Source organism: Orbicella franksi, chromosome 7 (genome assembly GCF_964199315.1).
Source record: "Orbicella franksi chromosome 7, jaOrbFran1.1, whole genome shotgun sequence".
In the NCBI taxonomy this organism is placed as follows: Eukaryota; Metazoa; Cnidaria; class Anthozoa; order Scleractinia; family Merulinidae; genus Orbicella; species Orbicella franksi.
Genome location: NC_138151.1, coordinates 18,981,325 through 19,008,761, shown reverse-complemented (window position 1 = coordinate 19,008,761; position 27,437 = coordinate 18,981,325). Strand labels below are relative to the sequence as shown.

The window sequence follows — 27,437 nt, the reverse complement described above, 5'->3', positions numbered from 1 at the left end:
TTTACAGACCATGAACGATAGTATATAGGTTTGTTACCAACACGTATAAGGAAGTTATGCCATAGACTTTGCACCTTCAGCTGATCGATAGAGGAGATACTAGTTTCAAGTGAGATTTCTGCCCAGATGTGGAGTATTTCTGAAGTAAAGGTGTCTGTTATTTTGATAATTTTAAACAGATCTTGCTTATTAAGGTTGGCACGAAAAAATTCGACACCACCGAGACTTCGTAATTCATAATCAAGCAAAAGTTTCCATTTACCTTGATTTTCCGGATCTAGATATTTTTTTACCCAACTTGATTTAAGGGCTTTGTTAAAAAGTTTGATATCAATCATCTTTAGCCCTCCATTCTCGTGGTCGTTGATCATTATGTCGCACTTTATCTTGTCCCCCTTGCCATCCCATAGAAAATTGAAGAAAATGTTATTTATTTCTGCAATAGCACTGTGGTTGGATGACAGAGGAGACAAGATGTAGACCAGTTGAGAGGCAATCAGACTTTTTAGGACTGTAGTTTTGCCTAGTAGAGTTAAACGACGCAGCTCCCAGCAGCTTAAGCTATTTCTGATTTTGCTTAGTTTTTTGCTGTAATTAGCTTCTATGGTGGTTTCGGGGTTGGTGGAGAGCCATACCCCTAGAGCCTTAACCTTATCCTTTACCCATTTAAACTCTTTATCAGGGCTGAGATGTGTTTCCTTTCCAACATTGGCACCGATCCACAGAGCTTCAGTTTTCTTGCTATTCAATCAAAGACCAGAAACTTCACTGACAAGGTCTAATATTTGTAAGGAGGTTGTTAGAGAGGTGGGTGATCCGTCTAAAACAAGGGTAGTGTCATCTGCGTATTGACTAATCTTTACTTCTTGTTCGCTTATTGTTATGCCCTTAATGTTTTTATTTTTCCTTATTGTTTTGGCTAATATTTCTACACCGAGAATAAACAGATACGGAGACAGAGGGCAGCCTTGTCTTACCCCCCCTTTCGAGTTTGAAAAAATTGCTAGACCAGCCATTGTTGAGAATGCAGCTTTCTGTGTTATGATAAAAAAGCCTGATCCAGTTTATAGTGGATTGTCCAAAGTTGTAATGTTGTAATGTTTTTTGCAAAAAAGACCACTCTACCATGTCAAAAGCCTTTTCAAAGTCGAGAAAGAGTAGGAGTCTTGGAATGTTCTTCGCGGCTGTATGCTTGATAATACCATCGATGAATCGAATGTTTTCTCCAATAAATCTGCCTTTAAGAAAGCCGGTTTGGTCATAGCTAATAATATTTGGAACAACCTGTTTGAATCTGTTAGCAATAGCTTTAGCTGCTATTTTGTAATCGCAGTTAAGAAGTCTTTTTTTTTGGTATGAGTTTTATAATACCTCTCCTTTGAGTTACTGAAAGCTGACCGATACGATAAGCGTAGTTTATTGAGTTTAAGAAAAGGTCAGAGATATCAATCCAAAAGACTTTGTAAAATTCAGCCGGTAAACCGTCAGAGCCCAGGGTCTTGTTGCATTCCATATCCTTAAGTGCTTTTAGACATTCCGCTTTATTTAGTAAACCTTCACAGCCTTTTTGTTCAGTTAGGTTTAGTTTTTTTCTCTGTTTGCGAACCGAAGAAGACACTATTTGTCAGTTCATTTTGAGAACACTTGTTTGAACTATAAAGGCATTTGTAGAAGTTTTCGCACTCATTCAGAATTTCTTTGTCTGTACTGACAAAGTTTTCATTATCTAATTTTAATTGGCTTATTGTCCCTTGTTTGTAATGCCGTTTTTCTAGGTTTAAAAAGTATTTTGTATTCTTTTCACCTTCATTGTGCCATCGGCATCTAGCTCGCAAGATTGAACCTTTTGTTCGGTGTTCAATTATTTCTTCTAATTCTAATTTTTTTGCGTCTAAAGCGTGCAGAGTGTCTTTCTTATCCTCGTCCTCAATATTGTTGGATTCAACTAAGCGTTGCAAATTATTAATTTCCTTTTCAAGTTCTTCTTCATAATCACAATCCTTGTTAGATTTGTTCAAGTAATTTGATTGGCTTATGAAGAGACAGCTGTCAATCACAAACTGGACTTCAGCTAAGCTTTCAGTTTTGAGTAGTTTCAATCGGATTTGGAGAGAAGAACAATGCCTTTTAAGTTCACCTTTTAGTTAATTACTTAAATAAGGATCTAAAGGCAGGTAAAGGTTTGCAGTCCAGAGGAATCTGGCTGTATTGTGACTCATAAAAACGTGCACTTTTCCAATGGAAATTACGAAACAAGGAGCTCAAAGCTTGCAGATGAAAATGCGAAATGCTGAGTTGAATTTGAAAGGAGCTACAGTTATCTACAGCTTGCAGCCACTTGCAGCAAGATTGCTTAAACTAGCGCAAAGTTAGAAAGACTAAACTGCTTCCACTAGTTCTACTCCGAGCACAGAAGAGAATATCAGAGCAAGCTTTGAACTGACCACTCGTCGGTTCACTTCACTGAGATAACCGGAGAACGAGCGCTAATACACTACATGTAAGTGTTGTTTGAGCAATTGAGCATTTTTACAAAAATAAAGCTTCTCATCATAAACAGAGACAGCTCAATTGTTGATTTCTGTCGTTGTTTTACTTCTTAAGTATAATTCCTACCTTCATAACAAATATAATGTCTTTTATCACAATTTAGGTTTAGAATTTGTTTATTTTGCTATGTGTTTTGTCGGCGGGAATCCAGCAAAACTTGTTATTTTAGTACAGTTTTAACACTACTATTGCTAAAAATGGTCTCTGTGAGCCATATTTACTGCAGACAAAAAGCTTGTTTCCATTGCGTTTGTCTGAGTCACATGGGTTTAATTTGGGTCAAATTTGTCAAAATTCCGAGGCAAAAATTTGAAAGCCAGCTTACAGTCATCAACACGTGCTCTGTTCTCTGATAAAGCACACTGTTTCAGCCAATCAGAGCATGCATTATATGGAAACCAAGAGAAAATGAGGTGAGAGAACACATCCCTGTGCCCTGTGACAATCTTTTTCAATCTAGTTTAAGCTTCGCATCACGCTGTCAAAGTTATTTTTAGTCTTCATCCCATGATTGTGCAGGCAATGGCCACGTGTCATCGGGTCGCAACTACTATAGTAAATATGAAATCGAAAATCTGGCCGGTTAAGAGAAAAAATAAGTTTGTTTTGAATTACATGTATACCACACTGTTAGCATTGGGCATATTTTCAAAGCGCTCACAGGGCAGGAAAAATATACATGCTTCTCCAAAGTTAAAAAATTAATAGAAGTCATGTTATACTCCTGTATGAATAATTAACACAAAGCGCCAAGACTCTAATTTCTAACCTCTTGAAAGTCATTTCTTGGAAAGTACCAAACAGATTGATGCGAAAAGTATCTCTTTTGAAAGTTATTTCAAAGCCCAAGACAGCTAAAATATTTGTTTCATGTTTGTTAGAACTGTTGTTCCGAAAAAACTGGCGCAAATGTTTGCATATTTGATTTCAGAAGTGCTGTGTAATATTTACCAGGTTTGCATGTCCATGGTGAGAAAAGCTGCTTCTCCTGACTTACCGCAACATTTGGATCAAGAGAATTCTCCTTGGAAAGCCTTTTCAAAGTGCCGGGCAGGAAAATTATCTTCAATGTGTTTATCCTAAGTCTACTTCGAAAAAAAGTCTTGTCATTTCTCAGCATGACTGATTCACATGAGGCACCAGGCCGTGGCTGCTAACAAGAATTGCATTCCAATAAACACATTCGAAAGTCGTTTCTCGAAAAGTACTGAACAGATTAAATTGAAAAATATCTCTTATGAAAGGTTTTTCAAAGCGCAGGACAGCTAAAATACCGTCAGCGGTGTGAAACTGGCTGATATCTGCCATAAAACTGCAGAAATACTTCAGTCTTCACTTTCCCTAACTTTAACGGAAATAAATATACTCCTTTGTATTTCTGAAGCGTTGTGGTAATTTTCTAAATTTGTAAACACACAAAAATGGCTCAGAGTGATACGATACAAACATAGGGGAAAACACAGAATATTTAATTTAGAGGCGAAGTGTCGACGAAATGCTTTTCAGATAATGCATGCATGTCAAACACGTTTGCTTTTAAAAAACGCCTAAATATGAAAGAAACTTGAAATAAATGTTTTTTCAAATTGAATTTTATCTAAGATAAAGCCAAGAAAGCTCCAAAATATCGAACTTTTCAAAGCCATAGATTTCAGTGTACATAATTGCCAAATTAAATTTATCCACTAGACAAAACATTGCTTCCGTTAATTATTCAAATGTTAATTTCTTTTTTGGGGCTCTTGATGATATTTTAATCTCACTGGGTTTTAAAGTTTTTAAGTGCTTCCTAATCCTTAATCATTTTTTAGTGCAGAGTACACTACTGGGATGGTTTAAGGGGCTGCTGTTCACTAAGGCCATAATCTCTCACGTTTCCCAATTAAAAATTGTAACGACTTGTCTACCATCTCACTGTAGCAACTCAACTCCCAGATACTGACATTAATTTATCAAATGGAATAAAACTAAGCATAAGACCACAAGTACGCATTGCGGACCTATTTTTTATAGTATGACGTCATTGAAATATGTGACAAATTAAAAACATTAACCAAGGCAATTTACTCTCATTTACAAACTACAAAGTGTATGACTTAATTAAATGTGTCCCTTTCCTGAAGGAAAAATTTCAGTGATATTTGGCAAACAGCTGTTTTCAAAAACATGTTGCATGACAGCTTTACTTTCCAGCTGTAACTACATGTGTAAAGGAATTTGATATGTTGTTTTGACTATGCGTAAATTAAAACTTTGGCCAGTTTATTTGAAAGAGCGTTAAAACTTACAATGGTTTCATAGATTCTTGAATGAAAACTTCTTTGAATGAAGAAAAAGTCAACTGCTATGCCATTTGGGAGTGAAGTGCTTCTAAGTCAGTTGTTAGTTCAAACTCATTTTTTAACATGACATGAATTTATGTCTAGAAGTTTCCACGGTCATTTTTTGGAAAATTAATCTTAGAGCCTTAAGGATGTTCGTGCAAAAATTTTCCAACATTAATTTTTTTCTGAGACTTTTACCACTGTAAGATGATGAGTTAGTTATGTCAGAAATGTAAAAAAAAATGGGGGGTCATCAACTTTGTTTTGGAGAGAACATGCCCGGAAGAACACCCTAAATCTGAAAAAATCAGGCTTCGTTAGGGCATAAGGCCACAGTGTCTGTAAGCCCAAAAATATTGCAATTAGATCTTTGACGTGACATATTCTCTGCCAAATATGGTTTGAGTGGACCTATTAAGTGCATTTAGTCAACTGGTGAGGTTCCTTAAAGAACAAGTTCGCACTCAGTGACCATAGTTTCACGTGCCTTGCAGCCGCAAGATGGCAGGATTCGATGTCCCATGGACAGAAATCTTGAATTATTTTTTAACTTCCCACATTGATTTTTTGTTCATTTTTGGACAAGGTGGAGATATTGCAAACAAAATCTGTTTCTGGAAAGAAAAGTAGGGGTCAATGAACGTCCAAGATCATTAAATCCAGGCAAAGCTGTAGCAATGGTCATCTGCCCTAATATTTTTAATTTTATTACTAAGTGCACATTTCCATGCATGACGTGGCGTGTGAATTTGCGTGCACAGTAAGGATGACAGCTATAATTCTATCTGCCCTTATTATAAGCATGAGGCTGAAGGAGGCCGTTCTTTTGCTGTATCAGCAGCAAGACTTTGGAATAATGTGCCTCTAAATACCAAAAATTAGACTCCGTTAAGTCCTTTAAAACTAATTTATTTAAAATGATCTTCGCAGCACAGCAACATTTGGACCATTTTAGGATTTAACTTTTTAAATTTAAGATTTTAATCCTATTGTAATTAATATACTCGTGTCTCTCATAATTTTAGGTTTTTAACTTTGATCATATTATATATTTATATTCTTATTTTTATTTTCTGAGGACCACAAGTTTATTAGCCTTTGGCTATTAAGTGTTTCACCCTCTTTAAATTAAGTCTTTATCATTATCATTATCATTATCATCATCATTATCATTATTACCTAGCAGATCCCGACCTAGAAAATATCCCCAGAAATAATGTACGATAAAATAGTGTACGTCGTGTGACCAAAACAAGGTTAATTGACAATTGTTTGTGAAAAAATATGCTGCGTTCCGTTTTCGTCTACAATATAACAATGAATAGCCAGGGCTAAATTTTATAACAGTACCTGGGAGATTAAAATAAATGACTTCAATGTACGTCTTGTTATTTATGGATATGAATTTCCACAGGGTAAGGGGACCCGGGGGTGGGGGGTGGATGAGAGTACCGTGAAGCCCCCTGGAACGGAAAAACCAAAGGTTTTGGACAATGTTGACATGTGAAAAATGTAAGTTTTTGAAGTTTGAATAACCGTGAAATTGGTGATAAAATCTACTGATAAACTCCCTTGCTTGCCTGAGGTTTATTGGAAAATTTACATCATGTAATGGTCTTAAAATACTACAAAACTAGCTATAAATTGAGAGGAAATACCCAGTAAAACCTTTTAAATTGTGCACAGGCTACTTTTGGCTTATTTTAAAACTCCAGTCTACAAATAATAATATACTGGAAATGAGCCTGCTGGCAATCAATTTGTAGACAGACTGCTTGACTCATGCTCATGCTGTGTGGCCAGTGTTTAAGTAAAGTTTCCCTTTTACAAGCACATCTCTTAAAGTGATTTTCCTTTTCTATAACAGATCAAGGGTGCCTTCTTGAACATCTCTTTGAGTAATGTTGTATTTAAAAATGCCATTTGTTTGTGATCATGCTTTCAAATTTTGGTAATGACGGTTGAAATTGCATGACAAAGAGTAGAAGTTTCTTGTGCATTTTCGCTTTCTGTTTTAGAGCTTCTTTTCTGTCTAAGTTATATTTAACTTCTCAGAGGGTCTTTTCTACCATTTGCTCCAGATAGCATTTCAAGATAAGGCGCATTTTAAAATTTTTAATTTTCTCTTCAATGTAAATTTTGCAATAAACCTCACGCAAGCAAGGGAGTTTATCGGCAGATTTTATCACATATTTCATGGTTATTCAAACAAAAATTTACATTTTTCATAAATCAACATTGCCCAAATCCATTTGCAATGTAACAATGGCAAAAAAGCGTTTATCTCTACCTAAAATCATTTTTTTGGACATCAAAACAACTTTTTGCTATACATTTCCTTCTAGCAACTTGCAATGTTTGCCCCCTGCCAATCCCAGAGTTCTTTGTGCAAAACACGGGCATCCGATTACTGGCAACTGATTCATTAAATTCCACATTGCTTCAAGCTAGCACAGAAGCACTGAACTAAGGAGAACTAGACAAAAGTGTCAACTTAGGTGTGTAACTCCATAAAAAAGGTGCATGCCAATGCAAACCCTAGGATTTCATAGCAATGTTCATTTCCAGTTACAGTGATTAATCAGTGATTTAGATATACAACAAAATACACTATTATACATTGTAGTCCATCTGTCTTCTCGTTGGCTAAAAGCCTACAATTAATTTTGGGAAACAGCGCAACCTGCAGATTATTTACTAATCCGCTAGCAGATTAGTGAATAATCCGTAGGTTGCGTGCGTAATGCATGATTTCCAAGAGCAATGTCAAGTTCAAATAAGAATGTGGCTTGTCAAAATTAAACTGTGTTCGGTGTGCTAATGCGTTTGTCGTTATTTTCTTTAAAACAATGTAAAATAAAACAATTATGAGATTCAGTTTTTGTGATATCCGAAATAATCAAGGTCTCGGTTAGTGTTATCAGCCTCAGCCTTCGGCTTTTGCTGATAATGCTTACCTCGACCTTGATTATTCTGGATATCACAAAAACCTATCCAATAATTGTTTAATATCATGCTTATAACTGGCTGATGAATTTTCTTTCTTGGTGGGCTAAATCCATATAATAAGCCATTAGGCATCTTATGTCTTTTTATTTTAACCTGTGTATCAAAAAACATTAACAAGCATGTCAACAAAATGCCTGCACTGATTCTCTGGAGTTCATTGCCATGTTAAGAACAAAGTGATTTGATTTACAGCACTGTTGCTCAAGGTTGCTTGAATGCACTATTGTTCCTGACTTTTGAAGTTGTTTGACAGTCAAAGCTGTTGAAATCAAAATTTTTTGCAATGACCACTGACTGCAATAGCTAAAATATCAAGCAGTGTCCCGAATTTCAGAAAGAAATGATTAAGGTTACAGTATACCTTCAGGTTGGCAATTTTCTTCAAATTTGGATTTTTGGGTCAAAGTAGTGGTTGAAGAATAATCTCTAATTTCTGAAAAAAGTTTTTTGAAAAAGACTAAATATTGGGGGAGAAATGGCGGTTTTACGTTTTCCCCCGGAAGTCAAAGTTTACCTCTTGATTGACAGCCCTATGGCACGTATGCAATCAACCATGATGATTTTCTGGGGAATTACCTATACGGATGTCACAAATTGACTACTCAGTTGATCAGCATTGTTGTTCTGACTATAGAGCATTTTTGGCATTAGGTGTAATTGTATTAAGTTATGAGTAAACATAGACCACATTAAAAACATGGACCAGTTCGAAAAAACGAAAACAGTGAAGAATGAATGAAAATACATATATGAGTGAAGCGAAAGTTCGCCACATGGATGAAGCTATAGCTATCGTATAAGGCGGGCAAAAAAATCAAGGTAAGAGAAAAGAAAGGTTCTGTAAAAAATTGGGAACCTGACAGCAATAACAGGGATGTTGACAGAGACTCCAATGAATCCGCGATCGAGGAATCATTGGACTCATTGAGACCCATTGAAATATTATCCATGCACAGTTGACCACACACAGTTGCTAGGCCACACTTTCTTTTACTTGTTTTCTTCGCCCAGCCACTCTAACGTTAGTATCCTTCTTCGTCTTCCCCATTTTGCCAGAGTCACCAGCTCCAAGAAAAACCGAGCTACAGAAAAATTATCTTTCTGCCTTTGGCGCCTTGAGCACATTACAAAACACAAGGGTTTTTTGGAGATTTGCGCAAATGCAAATGCAAAGTTCGCCACATGGATGAAGCTATAGCTAACGTATAAGGCGGGCAAAAAAATCAAGGTAAGAGAAAAGAAAGGTTCTGTAAAAAATTGGGAACCTGACAGCAATAACAGGGATGTTGACAAAGGGATGGAGCTGGTGACTCCGGCAAAATGTTGACAAAGCTCAAAGCAAAGTTCAAAAAAGCGAAAACAGTGAAGAATGAATGAAAATACATATATGATTACCTTGATTTTTTTGCCCGCCTTATACGATAGCTATAGCTTCATCCATGTGGCGAACTTTCGCTTCACTCATATATGTATTTTCATTCATTCTTCACTGTTTTCGCTTTTTCGAACTTTGCTTTGAGCTTTGTCAACATTTTGCCAGAGTCACCAGCTCCAAGAAAAACCGAGCTACAGAAAAATTATCTTTCTGCCTTTGGCGCCTTGAGCACATTACAAAACACAAGGGTTTTTTGGAGATTCGCGCAAATGCACATGCGCAAAATTTTGAAATGCACTGCTAACCACCCAAACTATTGTTTATACTAAGATGAGAATGGCCTTTTTGGGTGAAAAAGATCTGTCCATGAGTCTCTGTTATTTTGTAACAGTCTAAAATATTAGAAGGCATCTTCTATTAAGTCTTGACATCCGTGTACATGTCACAAATCTTTTTAAAGCTTCAACTCTGTTCAAAGTACTATTAATAATTATTAAAAAAAATTTCTGCTTTAAAAAAACTGTTTACATGTACATCAATAACTATTATTTTGAATCTGGACATTATAAAGCACTTAAATAACTGATGATGCCCTAAATAACTGATGACAATGTGAAACATACCTTGTTCCAGACTTGTTAAAAGCCACATTAGTCAGTGGTAGGATGTGAGCTCTTAAAACCTTTTGTACGTAAAAGAAAAGGAGAATCAAGCATATGCAAAGACCATGAATACTACACAACATTTTGTCTTTACCAGACACAGTTCAAAATTATATGGCAGTATCAGTCTACCAAGTTTTAGCATTCTCTGCTTCAAACTGACGAAGCTCTGTTATATACTTAAAATATTAAAATAATAATATTATTGGGTTGAGTGTAAGATATCATCATTCCTCTTATTAACATATTATTTTAAAATGTCTTTCAGACTTAAATATCTCTGGAACTAATACAGATATTTCAAAATGTAAACCACCATGTTAGTAACAAAACTTTTGCCAAATTCTCTATGATACTCATAAAATTGCAAGGGGTACAAATATTTGATAATTGCTACAATTTAAGGGACTGTTAGCAGTTTTTTTTTCCTTGTGCCATCAGATCTCTGATCCTTAAATGGATGGGTGATCATGATGGGTTCAGCATTTTACTGCAATTTAACCTGCTGAATTAAATCAATCGTGAAGCAATCTTAAGTTTCTACCTGACTGAAAATAATATAAAAAATGACTAAAGTCCTGAACTACTGTACTTGGCTCATCAGTAGTCAGCAGTTTATTCTTCATCTAACATATTACACAATAAGTCTATCACTTAAAAATGCTTTTCTCAACATGGCAAGCAAAATTGGCAAAATTATGTTAATTCTTGATTACCTGCAGTCAGCTTTAGGTGTTCATTAAGAAAATTTCTGACAACATGATCCTTTTGCCATCAAATATAACTTATGCTTCATTACTGACACAATAGTTCGTTTTCTGTTTGGAGTGCTTGAAGCTGGGTCTACTACAAAACATTCTCTGAGTGACGACTCAAAATTTTTGGGATAACCCTTGACATAATTTATGTCCATTCCATTGAAATTTGCTCCTCAATTTCTAGAATCTTTGGTTACATGGTTCACATTTCAGAAATTCAGCTGTTTTTAGATTTCTTGGAAACCAATCTCTCTCACTCTTAGAATCTAGCTGAGATTGGTCATTAACTAACATACACCCTCTCTAAGGTAGAATATACCAAACAACTTTTGAGTGTGGGCTTCTCTCATTTAATCAAATTCCCTAACTTGGTAGTGAAGGGTTGTCAGGAGCCTTGTAGAACTTTAATTGTCTACACCATAATCTAATGAACTCAAGATGATTGACTTTTAGTATTACTTAATATACTGATACCTTGAAGAGGTAAAAATGGTGATCCACACTTTCTGCTTGTTTTTCTTGGAGTCCTGTTGATGAATTCGTCAAGTCTAATACTTGAAACAAAACTTTTCTGCCCGTATAAGGATATTTGATTGTTTCTGTCTTTTTAAGAAAAGAGGTTGAATATCTCCAATAATGGAGTAACAAATCAATATTACAGTGTAGGTGTAATACAACCATATAAAATGATTTGATACATGGCTTAATAATGTCATGCTCTTGAGTTTAGGACTTCCTTCCCATCACGCATTGCAACATGTACTGTGGTCATTTTGTAGCCAAATACAAGAAAATCATTGTACTGGAGAAGAAAAAAATCAAGAAAGGAAATTGATTTCTTAGATTTATTGAAACAGAGGGTTTCCACAGACTTTGTTTTTAAACAGATAGTAGCCAACAAAAATTGCTAACTTACTAACCTACAAATTATCTTGGACAAAATTATTTAAAGGCCAAATGAAGACCACCCCTCCCCCCCATTTCAATGATGGGAAAAATGGCACACTTTTGGTTTAGCACCAGTTTGTCATTGATTCGGGGGGAGAGGTGGTTTTATTTCTTATTCCATTCTGTCCAAGCTTGTCCAAGGTCCATACTGGCATTACAAGAAGCTATATGGACTATGCAGATCACATTTGAGATGTTGTTGCACGTTTGATAACCAAGGGAAAATAAGGTTAGCTGAAATAAATTTAATAAACTCTGTGCACGATTCAAACAGACTTGAAATAAAATCTGGTTTATTTTTGGTGTGTCATGTAACTTATTGATATCAAAATTGAATATGCATAAGTGTGTGTTAAAGCGCTGACAAAAAGCAAAGTTAGATCTTTAACCAAGCCAAATATACTTTTATTGTTGGTATTGCATGTGCGGGAGATAAAAATATTAAACGTTGCCCGTCTCTGATTAAGCTTGCTTTCTTAGTTTTTCAGAACTGAAAAGGTTGTAATACCATGATGTGGTGTACGTGGAGGGACGGTTCACTGATGAGAGACAGAGTGAATGGCAGTGTACTGGCGTTCTTTCCCAGCAGATTTTGTGATGAAAAAAAAACCAAAAACCATTGACCCATGCAAGTCTGAGCGATTTTATTGTAAGTTCAATGTCAACCATCTGTAAGTCTCCTTTGGAAAGGTTTTGGTAAACACTTGTCCGTTTTATTTTGTCCTTCTTATTTTTCCAAAGGAAACGAAACATTTTATCCATTACCATTAGCACTATTTCCTAAGGGACGTTAACATTTGACATTGAGTACATTACATGTAAGTTACACAACCCTAAAGATTTAATTATTAGTACTTTTCCCAAGAGTGTTAGTCCTCTTGATTTTTTTTTTTCGTTTTAGTAGAAAAGGAAACCCATGAGTTGACTTTCTCATGGTTATCATGGCTAGCGGTATTGCTTGTGGGCACATACGCACAACTGTGACAACGACGGAGTCACCCAACATGGTGGCCATACTCCAAATAATAGGTTGACAGTGCAGCCTTGGTTTACCGTGTACATCTTTGATATTGAACATCCATGTTATGATCAATTGACACCTGTCAAAACAAGGTATCCGCTGACCAGTATCAAGTGACCATATCGCAGGCTCAAGTTTACAGCTCATCGAGGTCACATGTTTTTTTTTTTGACGTTGACCGCTGACCAAGTGCTGGTTTTCGATTGGATTGCAGGCTCATGTCAGGTTAACTTGTTGAAAACAGGGCAGGATTTTCCAAAAGCCAGTTAACGCTAACCCAGGATTCAAAGTTAACCGAATTAAACTTTTTCTTTTATACAAATGTTTTTTGCTGCTTTGTTTTGTGTATATGGTGATTATTAAAACTCAAAACAGAAGGCCAAGCAATATACAGAAAACCTCGCCACAAAGTTACAAAACTCGAATCAAAATTCTACTTTTTCCTGGGTTAGCTTAATTGGGTTCTGAACATCCCGGCCCAGGAGCTACATTTTTAGGCTGGGCTAAATCTATACATTACTTTCAAATTAAAGTTCATCTGGTTATTACCTTTTTTGTCAGAGGAAACAAAGATTCTTAATAATTTTGGGGGAGTATTCATCCATTTCATTCCTAACGGATTGGTTCTATTATTCAACCACATCCCTAGCCAGAATGCTTTTGTTTTCTCTACATTGAGCACTAATCCAGAGAAATCACCAAAAGCGTTTATTGCCTCCACTTGACTTGTTCAGCAGAAGCCACATAAGCACAGAATAAGTTAGTATTGTTTGCAAATTGGCTTAGTTTGATCTCTGAGCCAAAAATTCTGATTCCTTTTATGGTCGAGTTTTGTCTTGTTTTGTTTGATAGTATTTCTGCTGTCAGGATAAACAGATGAGATGAGAGTGGACATCCTTGTCTAACTCCTCTAGAGGGCTTAAACCAATTCATTGGAAAACTGTTGCTCAAAGCTTCACTTTCTATGTCCATGTAGAAGATCTCAATCCATTTTCACCATAACTGAATTTTTTGAGAGCAATTTGAATACAACACCATTCCAGGGAGTCAAAAGCTTTCCTAAAATCAACTGATATTAGTATACCTGGAGTGTTGCTCACCTGAATTTACTCCATAATATCATTTATTAATCATATATTTTCTCCAATATATCTACCTTTTATGAAGCCCATTTGGTCTGGATGTATGTGTTTTGATAGCAATGGCTCAATTCACCTTGCAATGGCTTTTGATGCGATTTTATGATCCACATTAAGTAAAGTGATGGGTCGCCAATTCTGTAAAAGCAGTAACTCAGCGTAGTCATTTGGTAAAAACGTACTTATGCTCCTACACTGAGAGAGTGATAACCTCCCAAGCTCATTATGCTCCATTCAGGCTTGCTAATAGATCTGCTCCTACAAGATCAAAGAAGTGCTCATAACAACGGTTGCGTCTTTAAAGGAGTAGGTCACTCCAAAAACTGTGTATTTTTTTCCATCACCAATAAAAAGTTCACATTGAGTTGAGTTACTCATCGTTGTTTTAGCTTCTGAAGTGGATGTGATCCCAATGAAAAAGAAGTGAAAAGTTCGACACCGGGAGCCGCCATTTTGAAAGGATCTTGAAGGCCAGGCCGCATATCTGTGACGTCATTCCGTCCAAGAATGTGTTTGTTCCTTTGAGCTTTAGTATGGCTGCACTTGAAACTAGAATGTGCTAGTGATTCCGGGTATGATAATAATCAAGTTGAATGGAACGATTGGTTGGAAAATGCTCTGTGGTGTACTTGTGAGAGATGTGCAACCATGCCGACGCAAAGAGAATGTGTTTGTTGACGAGAACAGCTGGTCTAGGTCACCAAGATGGAAGGGACATTTTGCAGTACAATTGCAATGGATGTAGTTAGCGGAGGAGGAAGTTTATTTTTAATTGTATATTGCTCTCAGAATTGAATTGGTGGCTTAAATAAATCCCCAGTATAATGCTTTTGATCTGATTTGTCTCCATTTTTATTTTACTAGCGGTTCAATGTGGAGGGAGTTCTGGTATCACAGAAACTTACGAGTTTTCAATGGTGTGTTTAAATTGGGCGAATGCTTTCCACCTCACAAGTCTGTGTTTTTACTTATAAAATTTGGATACTTTTTGCCCGAGCTTGTACATGTTTGCCAGGTTTCTTTACACTTATGGACTACGTGGACTCTTGTGAATTACACAGTGACTTTACATGTAAGATGTGAAGTGAAATCGACATCTTTGACGTGAAACGTGAAATTGAGGACATTCCTTATCATTACATAAGATTTTTTGTGAGAATTGTAATTTGTATTGTTGGAAAGCAAAGCATATGTAATATATTTTGGATAGAAGAAAAAAGTATATGCAACTTTTACATGTGTAAACATTAGCTAATGAAGGAAAATTCACTCTGCTAGTGTGTTTATCCGTATCGCATGTGTCATGTTAACTTGCCTTGTTACTTGACAAAGCATGCAGTAAAATTAAAGCTTCATTTTTTACCGTACATTTGCTTTCATTAGCAACTGTAATTCCCAAAAATGATGTGAATGCAAAAACACTGTCCTTAATTAATGATGAATTGTGTTGATAAAATCGAAAACAAATTGTCACACATTTCAGACATATTGATATTGGATATTGGATTTCGCTATAGCAGGACTTGTTATCGGTAATTGTCGATATGTAGATAGGACTGATGTAAAGTTAACTATATCTTCCGATGTATTCCAAATCAAATTAGACAGCATTTAAAAATTTGTAAATAGTTTACCTCCTGCCTGGCTGTCAAGGCTGATTATTAAACACGCTCTGATTTTGGCCCACACAAGAGATTTATAAAGTGAAAAAATATTTTTTTGATAAAAGAAAACCGTACCGGGTTAGTCTGACTTGTAATTTTAAAGAAATCTGCAGGGCATTTGAAGTTCCCACGGTACCCTAAGAAATTTAATAAATCACTTCCAAAAAACACATGCAGTCGCTATGCATCAATGAAGACGAAAACATGAAAACCCTAGTGCCAGTCTACAAAATATAATGAATTAAAGCTTGTAACATGGAAGCTTTTTTTTACAAATACTGGTAAGACTGGTAAATGAAAAAAAGAATTTCATTCAGCCATTTTCCCTATTATAGAAAAAAAAGTGGCAAACTGATTATACATGAAACTGACCCGTGATTCGTGCCGTTTTAGCGTCTTTTTCGTGAAAATATATTGCCTGAAGGATGGAAAATTTTTGGTGACTAAAATACTTGTGCTGGTGACTAAACCTGTACACTTAGGGGCCAGCTGGCCCCAATGTTTTTTCTTGAAATTCGAGCCCTGTAGTCCAGCGAGGAGCTTCAATTTCTTGCGCAGAAAAAATATCTACCCAGTCAAGTCAATGACAGTTCTGCCGGGCAAAAATATTTTTAAAAATGAAAAGTATAACTGATAGCTACCTCTTTTTGTTCCTTGCAATGCCCTGTTCGCTTGCAATATGTGCCTTTACAAGGGCCTTCCATTGAAAAATTGTCGGAAAGCATTTTTCTTCAATGACCTCCTTCTTGTGTTTCCAGTCACAAGCTCAAATCAGTATTGAGTTTTGAAACAGTCATCTGTGAAATGTTCATTGCACACACACACATTTTCGAGTTTTTTTGGCATGAATCTCTAATCCCAACGTAGCTGTTCGAACCACTTCTTTAGCAAATTTTTGTTCTTTTTAGGCAAGTTAAGGAAAGTCACTCCTCTTTCGTTATCTTTTTCAGTTCTGGTTTTACAGCCCGGGCCGAATTTTTTAGCTCACAACTGAATTTAGAACAGAAAAGAAGAGCTTTAGCCTTTGAGCTTTGCGCCAATTCGGACGCAATGATGTCACGGATATGTGGCCTGGCTTTCAAGATCCTTTCAAAATGGCAGCTCCCAGTGTCGAACTTTTCACTTCTTTTTCATTGGGATTGCATCCACTTCAGAAGCTAAAACAACAGTGAGTAACTCAAATCAATGTGAACTTTTTATTGGTGATGGAAAAAAATACACGGTTTTTGGAGTGACCTACTCCTTTAAAATAAGTGTGATAACCTTGAACACTAGCCTCAATAAAGGCTTCATACTCATCTTCTATTGTTGCATTATTTTAGTTTCTGCAAGACATTCTTCATTTTACTTGGGAGACCACTGGCTTGTGAACGGTTATGATTTTGTTTTCGCACATTCCCGCATTCCCTCTTGCATTTAGTATACTCGCAAAATGAATCAAACTCTGTTTGATTGTGGTTTCAAACAAAAGGTTGAATTGAGAAGTGAAGACTTGTACGACATAACAGCAACACTGCCAAAAGCTGTCAAGCTGAAGTATGATTCTCTTAGATGTGGTATTTGCCGTCAATCCTTCTTTGGAGAACAATATCTAGATCAGAACACATAATATTCATCTGAATGCAGCACAGAAGACAACATTCAAGAACTCACTGATGACACCACCAGAAATCATACATACGGCAGAGTTCAAGAAAAACTCTCTAAGGAAAGCCATTCAATCCAAATAGAGGAGGAGCAATGCTGTTCTGGACAGCAAGTATGGACGATGGCCGCCGAAACATAGATATAAATGTAGATCATGTCCCTCTACTGTTTGTTGTTGAACAGGACAAGTTACATGATTTTTTAGGGACCAAACAGGTTTGGGTTTCCAAACCAGGCTCTGGTCTAGATGGAAGACAGGCATAAGAGCAGAAGGCAAACAGACTCTCAAGCTACAACCTTGGTCACAAGGGTTGGAAAAATCATTCTATACACATTTTGCCCCTCCCCACCCCTGTGCAACATCCACAAAACACTTTCATGCAACACAAGTTTTTATTTTACCATTTTCCAACATTGAAAGGGTGAATGGGGGTGCTGCCACTTATTCTGTAGGTATTACTGTTATGATTTCATGTTTTTTGCATTTTCCAACACAATTTGTCCATGACTGTAGCTACAGTATTCAGAGGTAAAGGGAATTTGACAACAGAGGAGAGAGAGAAGTATGACAAAGACATTGATGTCTATTTCCAGTCGTATGCATGGATGGATTCAGAGGTCAATATCAAGTGGGCTGAAACCACCTTGAGAAATGGCCTGGAGGATGACCCTGCAGAAGAAGTACTTTTTGCAGACAATGTAAGTTTTCAGCAAGCCCAAGACTTCCATGCAACTTGCAGAGATTTGAACACTGTTGTCTATATGCTGCCAGAAAACCATACACACAAAGTGCAGCCGTGATTAGATGCTAGTTATGACAAGATGATAAAGCAGAATATAGGGGAGCAGATGGAGAGTGGCTGTAGAAAGATGAAAACCTTGAAATGTGGCATGATAGCATTCCTGCTAAAACAAGACAAGTCTTAATGACTAAATGGGCTGGACAAGCATGAAGGGACATGCATTCCGATGTGGACTTTGTAAAGAAACTCTTTGAAAAAACTGGGTGTCCCAAGGGCTTGACCCCAGAGACTCTATAGCATATTAATTCTATTAATTCTATTAATTCTTTCTATTAATTCGTCAATACCTTTATTTTTTCAATCATTTTAATACAAACTAAATTCTTGAATATTTATTTTTTATCTTTATTTATTCTTTTTGCCATTCATTTATTTATTATTTCTTTTAATTTCAACTTACGTGATGTACATAATTTACATAGCCCAAAATGTTTTGTTCTGTATGTTATTGTTTAGCAAACAAAGTAAGCATTTTTGTTGTTGAAAATACAAGTGCTAAACCATGATGTATTTATTTAGTAGTACAATATTTCCACCAATGGTTACACTACAACAACCTCTGAAAAATAAGAACCCATTGAGAACCTAATCAGCCTGAATTGTAAAAAACTACTCTAACCTATAAGAACCTGTTCTGACCTTGAAAATTCTAGGTTCTTATATGCAGGTTTTTACTATAGCGCAGCTTATCTGTGAATATCAACAAAAGGATACTAAGAATCAACTTTCTAACTTGCTCCATCTTGGAAGGTGTAATCAATGGTTCCTTAGCAACAATGTCATCAAGCAAGATATCCACATCAGTTCTAGAAACAAACATCCATTATGAGTATTGCTGTCATGTCATACCGTACATATTAAGTTTGTATCACATTAGAACTTTCCTTCCCAGAGTTCGTTTTCTTTAGAAACATTAAATTTTTTACATGTAAAGACTGATTATCAATGACTGGAACTTCCGCTTCCCTAATGACATCATTAAACAAATTTGGAGGCGGGGTCTGGTGGTTGTCATGGGTATCCTATGTGCAAATCTTAGATTGCTTGTGGTTTGACGATCCTTTAAAGGCACCATTCACCAAGTTCATCTATTGTCGATGAGATTAAATGTGGCTAAATGTAATTTAGGCTAAGTTAAATGCAAGACAATATTGCTGGCCTGCAGTCTCCCACAGGGTAAGCGTGCAGGGTGGGTTGGTGGTTTGTCAGGGGCTTCTTGTAGCTTACAGCTCTGCTTTGGATATCAGTTCATTCCCCATTTTTTTGCTGTCAGACTTTTCTCATGGTAAGAATGACGCTTGTAGTAACTATCTTTGTTTCCACTCTTTGTGTGATGATGCCTGGTAGTTGCCCTTCACAGGGTTGTCATGGATACCCTATGCACCCGGCTCAGATTGCTCATGGATCCACCAACCTTTTAGGCACCATTCCCCAAGATGATAGTTTTTCCAAAACATGGGAATTGTGAAATTTAGTACAAGGAAAAATTAGTTAGGGGTGAAACGATTCATATTGCTTGCGATTCGATTCAATTTTGATTATTGCCTTTCGATTTCAATTATTTCAATTTGATTATGCAAAGTATTAATGTTTTTTAATACTTACAACATGATACACATGGTGAACAACATAAACCCTAAACCCTAAATTTGAAGATACAATGAGCATGTCGCACATGGTTTGTCTTATTTGGAAATTCTCAAGGGGTGGTAGAAGGGCAACATTTTTACCAAGCAACACAAAATGGCGCACAAACTGCAAACGTCTCTATTTGTTAATCAAAAACGCACATTTTGAAGAGTTCTGGAGTCTGATCTCACGATATATAATAACTCACTACGGGCACCCTGGAAAAAATAATGCAAAAACTTGAACCAAAAATTTTCGAAACCAAACGGTCATAATTGTGATTAATCAAGAATTTGATTAATTGTTACACCACTAGTAAGAGTATTGTATTATATCATCAATATGTTATCTCCACCAATCAGTATTTTGTGTTCAAATTTTGGATGCGACATTCAGAATTCTTAATGATGTACACAAGCTCCCCTTTCACCCCCTGCTCCAAGAGAGCTTACTCACAGGCTAACAAATCACAGAACTGACTGGGACTCAATTCTTAACCTACAGTACAAAAATAGTTTCCATGATTGACTCTGGAGAGCTGATACACAACTTAGAACACAATATTGTTACTGACACCTCACAAAAGACTCAGTCACGGCTTAATGCCACATACTAAATTAGAAATGTACAATATAGCATTCAAAAGCTATTACATTATAACTTACATTAAAATTCTGGTCAGCAATATTACTGATCACTGAACATGTGCCACTAGAATCTTATCTCCTAATTGTTATCTAGCACAGTGAAGGTACTCACGTTGGTTTCAAATCCAGCAAATCTATAGACTTTGACTTCATGATGCCAGATTGTTCATACTCCAAAATTATCCCTGTAAAAAAGAAATGCACTGATACAATTAGACTAAAAGACACCTGAAAGTACATGTACCTTTAAGAATTTACTGCTAACATTTTGTGTCATGTTCAATAACCACTCTTGTTGAACATTTACAAGCCTTTTCAAAGTTTTTCATATCACACTCTGTAATTTACTTCACGTATATAGCTGAGCTATCAGTAACACTTTGAAGGACAATCTTGCTATTTTAAATGATTCTAGTCAGCTCCAGAGAAAATGTCTTGCTAGAGAATGGACAAAATTGTCAACAGATCATATGCTGATTTGCCAAGTACATGTAAGGTCAGCTGTCCCTTATGTGCTACTAACAGAATGATCAGAAGCTACAACAGATTACAATCAGATGTATTAAAATGTATTAAGACAGAATTCAATAGAAAATTGAAAAAATTCAACTTATAGTGGACAAAACCCTTGTACCAGAATAATTTTAAGTATATTACAGTCCTTTTTGCGTTTTCTAAAAGCTAAAGATATAAATATTTGCCTGAAGTAACACCAAAAACAATTTCCCATAAGAAGTTGAGGAAATAAATTTCAAAGTTCAGGGAAATCGTCCATTTCACCAGTATTTTCAGGTGTTTCATATGAACTTCAACATTTGCTTTTGACATTTGGTGTTGTTAGAAAGGATTTCTTTTAAGAAGACATTTAAAACAGTCGCATAGAATTTTGCAATACAAGGTAAATAACGTTGGTTGCCAGCGACATACATATGTAATGTTACATGACGTATAAACTGACCATGCACAGAGGCCAAGAGTACTTTCATGCATTTATGGGTTGTCTAATGAATTAGACCATGCTCACAATTCCAATTCTTGATTCTTTTTCAAATTTCAGACTCATTTTCACTGCTTTCAGCTTGGAGATGCATATCCTGATGCATAAATGTCAAAACATATTTTTCTAGAAAGAAGTCTACCATGAGGAGAACACTCAGGTGACACTGAAAGAGAAATTCAGGTTATCAAGATAAAAGGCGGGACAATACAGGCAGTCAGTTCTGACATTTCTGTTAAGAAAAATATACTATTCAAATATTTTCTCATGTTTTTCCTTGACAGCTAAAGCCATGGCCTATGTCCAGCACACTGAATGACACAGAAAACACGCTGAATTGCTTCAGCCTCTATCAGAATATCCACTCTGGTTACTACTTCCTTCCATGAGAATGGGCTTCAAATTACGTATCATAAGAACGCCATAATTGGAGGCGTCTTAAACATTAACTTAGCCATCACAAAATAATAAAATGACATGTCCTGAAAGTGAGCCAGTGTGCAAAACAATGAAAGTGACAGCAGACAAAAATCCACTGCTACATCTTGATACTGTGAGGTCCATTTGTACTATCACATAATTATTATTCTCTCTTGAATTAAAATATGTAAAGTTACATTTGAACTTTTTTAGACCAGACACTAACAACTCCCCAGGATAAAGGGCACATTCTTTCAACTCCATTTGCAACTGATGAGGGGGGTTTTCCCGAAACGGCCCCAAAAAATACTATTAAGCACTTTTTGTTAACTTAAACTAAAGCAATTCAATTCAAAGTGCTACTCAGCAACAACTTGTTTTTACATTCTTTCTTATACTTTATCATGACTTTACTTTAAACTCTCGCTCAGTTTTGGTTACTGTTTTCAAAATGTCATGTCTCACTGGGTCATCACTGCAGTTAGAAATCTGTCTCATCTATATAAGAAACAGAACATTACATGGCCGCTTGGAGTGCTGCCACTATCTTTCACTCGTTCGCTGAGATATCACAAACACATGTGATCCTCTACAGTAATAAGCTGAATTAATAATGTTTTAATAGTACTGATCAATGATATGTGGGTAAATAAGCTACATGTAATTACTTCATAACTTTCAAATTTTATAGCAACATTCGGATAGTCGCTGCTTCGAAGAATCCTCACTTTCGGTACTTTTTAGGTGACTTAGTTGATGCACAGTTTACATCACATTTTGACAGAAGAGCAGCCTGGGACATCGCATGCAATGCTTGTCCCATAAATCGTTAAATTTTTGAATTGGCATCAAATTGCACATACCTGGTGGATAATAGCGTAACAAGAATTTTTTTAAGCGCATACTACTTCCAGTTATATAGTTGTTCTTCAGCTGTCAACTTGTCATACTGTAAACAACAATACTACAAGTGTGGGTTCCGAGTTCCGAACGCACGCTATTTCACGCATACGCTCTTTGAAAAGCCGCTGAATAATCGCTGTCGGCACCACAGGCAGACCACTCTAAGCGAGCGCCTTAAAATGTTCTATTTTTCTCTCATGACTGAAGTCTTAGCTTAGTTTTTCCCACGTAAAATTCATCACAGCCCAGAAGCTAAACGCCCGAACACAATGTGACCGAATTAGCAGATCGTCGAAAGTGCAGACAGACGCTCCCGCCCAAACAACGACAAGAACAGCGTCGAATATAAAATGAATTATATTCAACCTACGAATCTCGCAAGAATTAAGATTCATTCAATTTGTCTATCACTGTCAGAGATATCCCAAACAAAATATGTAAGACAGTGTTTGAATTCGAAAAAGAATATTTCACTTTCTCTAGAATACTCAGAATATGGTCATTTCACGTTTATGTTCAACCTCGTTCCCAGGGTCTCTCATCTTGCCGCCCCCTGGAGCGGAGGGAGCGAGGAGAGACCCTGGTTGGGTCTGGTCACGTGTCTCCCAGAATCTGGGAGATGACAATTAAATTATTGAAGGGATGGGAGGCCTAGTAGGAATTTCGTCTATACTTAGCCTACGGGAGTGCGGGATGTGTTGTCACCAAAGTATAAAACCAGGGACGATATGATGTTCTCCAGGGATGTTCTGCGGCAATATACGCCGAAGAAAACTTATCCATCATCTGATAGCGGAAATCCAAGTCGCTGAAGGTTGTACGGTTCAGTGAACGACGTTACATATTGTAAAAATTCCCTCAAGAAGGCGAATGGAGAATTGCACACCGCGGCCGAGGCTGTGTATGGAAGATCTTTGACTGATCCTTACCTCAGAATGAAGTGTAGGTTGTGTTAACGGCGATTAAATAATTTTAGAGAATTCAGGGCCTTCAATTGATCACTGAAAGCCATAGTCACTTCAAAAGGAGCGAACGAGTGAAAACCATTTATTGGAGTTTCACCGCGCCTTCGGCGTCCCGAACTTTGCAGAGCGCGAAGGATAATACATGTATTACGAACTCGTCGCGGTATGCATTTCGCCGTCTTTACTGATAAACTGGATTTATCTTCGACCGAAAGGAGGTTAGAAAAAGAAAGATATAATTTTTAACGTACGTATAAATTAATGTACGTGACTCCAACGGTTCGTGACAATTGTGCAAATTCTCATTTAATTTTCGATCTCTCGACCTTTCTTTACTTCACGCGTGTTTCTGAGAGGCACTTTTTATGCCGTGTTATTAGAAGAAATGGAAATTAGAAGTAGAGCAAAGTCGTAGGTCTGCATGGTTTCCGCTCTGCACGTCGCTTCTTAGAACTTGACACCTCTGTAATTTGCCATGCCGTGCTTATAATTTGTTTAGGTTCGTTTCTATTGCAAGATATGTTTTAAGGCTCTAAGTATTGGCTCTCCAGGGACAAAGATTAAAATATTCCGTGAACATATGGCTTACTTGCATTCTATATTGTGACGCCGCAGCTGACGCAGGGCCCAGTTATTTGATTAGAACTGTTTGCAAGCACAGTGCGTTGCACGAATATCATATTTATCTTCGTCCAGCTTTTCTTCAGAGACTGCCTTAGCTTTACTTTGAGAAAGCTATACGTTTTCCTAGAGACATTCTTATGTTTTTGTATCAATTTGATCGAGTGCATTCAAAGGAGAAACAACAATTACTACGGGATGAAATCCCGTAGTAATTGACGTCCACAGTAGAAAATATGACTGACTTTCCAGATCTTTCCATAAATCCAGTGGGTAAGACGGCAACACTGAAAATTACGACCACTAAATTGCCTCGAGACAGACTTGCTTAACCTTTAGGTAAACGTTTGGAATAGATATTATTCGAAATTTCAGCCTGAAAGCGAAGTATTGATAAACGCCGTGGGTAATGGCAGTCGCAGCGCGATACTTTGAGTTCGACAAAGCTCAACGCGACAAATTGCTGCTACAGAGGACCCCTCCCTGATGTTCTCAATTGTCAAAGTGGCACGTGACCAGACCCAACCAGGGTCTCTCCTCGCTCGCTCCAGGTGGCGGTAAGATGAGAGACCTTGGGAACGAGGTTGGTTTATGTTTAGTAAAGAACGGCCCAGCCGAACAAAACGTCGGCTGAGAGCGCAGAAGATATCTGTGCTATGAAACGTCTTTTGAAAATCAAAACATATAAAATGACTTTTCACCACATTTAGCTACATTTCCCACCATTTCGTCTTAGGTAGAGTAGGTAGTTGCAAGAAAGTTGCTTGGGCTGTCGACTCATCTCGCGCGCGTAACATCCTCAGAAGAACCGGGCACCATGTCTGTTACCTTGGTTATAAGGCCTTTATGGGAGATTCACTCTCTTACGTTGATCTTCTCTCTGCTACACTAATTTTGCACAACACCCATGGTTTGCAGAGATGGCCGAGGTATCATAGCTGTGCGCAAATTGATACAATCTGGATCATCTCAAGTCCGGGTACCGGTATTCTCAAATGGCCTGGGGGTCGAATAACTCTTCCCCATTAGTGATTGGGACTTCACGGGTGTGGGGGAATCCCGCATGCAGCATTTTTTTAATGATTATTTTTTATTTATTGAATAGACCAATTTCGATATATTAAAATTCAGCCTAACACAACAGACCTCCGTACGAGGCTCTGGGGAATAAACCCCACAAACTCTGTAGTTATTCCCCAGAGCCTCGTACTGAGATCTATTGTTTTAGGCTGAATTTTGATATATCGAAATTGATCTGTTATACTTTGGTTTTTTCTTGTTGTATCATAACCGTCTCTTTCGGTGTTTTGTATTTTCCATCGGCTTATTGCTGCCTCAAAGGATTTTTTTGTCTTCTTTTTAGTCAAAAAATGTCATTTTCTGAGTATAGATAGGGACATTTAACTTTACTTTTTAGTTCACTACCTCCTTCTGTCCTTGGATTCCCGGTAATCCGCTGAACAGAGCATAAAGTTTTCGCAGTCGCTTGCGTGCCAAAGTCAATATGGTTGTTTTTTGGTGGTGAAGTTTCTGTTTCGTGAATCGTTTAGACGGTCGAAAGTTTTTGTGAGTGTGTTTTTGGGTGGAGGCCTGAGTATAGCACAGAAAAACTCACTAGCAAGATATCAAAAACTCCTTAGCGATGAAGTTTTAATAGCTGGTTTTCACGTGACGTCACTAAAATTCAAATTACGAAACTATTGATCTTCCTGAGATTTTACTTTAAAATGATGTATAAGGGCAGTTGAAAACTAAAATTCAAACAAATTTTCGCTCCGAATGGGATCTTGGTTTTGTGATACACTGCGCTTGAATTTCTAAGCTTTTGCGTGACGCGGCATTTACATGACGGCCTAGAGAGCTGTCATGATGGTTAAAAAAGTGACTTATTTCTGGGAATTTGGCTATCTGAACAGTTCATGTCTTAGAAAAAGTATTATTTTAATGTTTTAGAGTTCCTCGAGGGATAAATTCACACTTTTGTAGCAAAACTCAGTGACAGATGTTTCTGTTGGTTTCCGGCTGCCATGTTGGTGCCCATACGGATGGAAGAAAAACAAATCGTCTTTTTCCTCCATAATTAGTTATTGCAATTTAGAAGCTCCGCTTTTAGGCTTGGCTAAATCTATATATGATCCGTGATCCCCAGGGGGTACAGGGCTAGAACTTCTTCTACGCCATGCAATCCGGTCACGTGCAACCAATGCTTTCCCGCTCGACGTCGTAAAACCCAAAGTTGTCCATTTTTTCTCTGTGGCTCAGCATCAGGCAGGTCTCTCTGGGTCTAGCACGCCTTCTCTTTCCTTCCGGAGCCCAGGTTAATGCCGTCCTGAGATGTTGGTTGGTCTTTATTCTGTGGATGTTGTAACGAGAGGTTTCTTGATAAACGGTTATTTGATAACACCGCATATTGCGAGCGACTATCCAAGTCTACGACGCCAGAATACTGATCATCGGCCACGCATATATTGACTATACATTACGAATAACTGATAACTAATACAACACACTTGACAATTACGAATCAGTAACAATAACGCGGGCATGCATAGTTCATAGTTCGTCACATCAGTAGGTGACAATAACGCGAGCATGCGTAGTATATAGTTCATAGTTTGCGCCGCTGGTAGATTTGCTCACTAATGGTGCTGATGTTAGCTCGGTAACGGATCTCTGCATTGGGTATTTTCATAGGCCAGTAGATCTTCATGAGCCTTCTCAAAGTCTTACAGTAGGGTTACATCTAGCTTGGTTGCGTCATTCTTAGTCATACGCCACTTTTCACACCCGAATAATAGAACAGCCATAACGTTGGACTTTAAGATCTTCAGCTTAGTGTTTTGATACTTTTTGATACGTTTCCGCTAAGCTCACTGAATTCTGCTCTGGCTTGTCCAAGTCGACTACTGATATCTTCTTCTGAACCCCTTTTCTGGGTCACTGTTGCTCCTCGGTAAATAAATTTCGATAGCTCTTTCAGTTCTTCTCCATCAACTTGAACTTTTCTACGTATGGGGCTGTTCCATCAAGAGGAAGTCATCAGCAAAGTACAGTCAAGATCTTCCAGGAAGCTGTTGAACTTCCATCTGGTCCCTGTGTACCCTTGTCCTGCTGTTTTCCTCAAGACCAATTAGCCTAAATAACTCTGCTTAAGGTCGTTCCCTAGTATTGCATTGCGCATCCCTACTGCGCATAATTTAAGGCGTGATTAGCGCGCGCGCATTAAAAAATGGCGCCTTTTTCTTTTCGACTGGACCTCGCCATAGAGGTAAATCGTTATTTTCTCGCAAACGAGTATGGTGACCTATCGTTTTTTTCTGTTGTTTTGAATTGAGTAATAAATTTCTCCATGTAA

The 27,437-nt window shown here is 37.2% G+C and overlaps 1 protein-coding gene across 2 annotated transcripts in view; it reads right to left on the bottom strand.

The window, feature by feature from the left end:
* Nucleotides 1-22,578, bottom strand: part of LOC145492353 (uncharacterized) — a 53,134-nt gene extending 30,556 nt beyond the window's left edge. For both annotated transcript variants that reach the window (XM_081471793.1, XM_081471792.1), the window contains exons 1-5: nt 22,457-22,578; nt 20,289-20,361; nt 18,615-18,706; nt 11,153-11,205; nt 9,882-9,940 (exon numbers count right to left, since the gene is read on the bottom strand). In XM_081471793.1, coding sequence (XP_081327919.1) covers nt 9,882-9,940; nt 11,153-11,205; nt 18,615-18,706; nt 20,289-20,361; nt 22,457-22,496 — 317 coding nt within the window. In that variant the 5' untranslated portion in view covers nt 22,497-22,578. The remainder of the gene's footprint in view (nt 1-9,881; nt 9,941-11,152; nt 11,206-18,614; nt 18,707-20,288; nt 20,362-22,456) is intronic.
* Nucleotides 22,579-27,437: the final 4,859 nt, after the last annotated feature.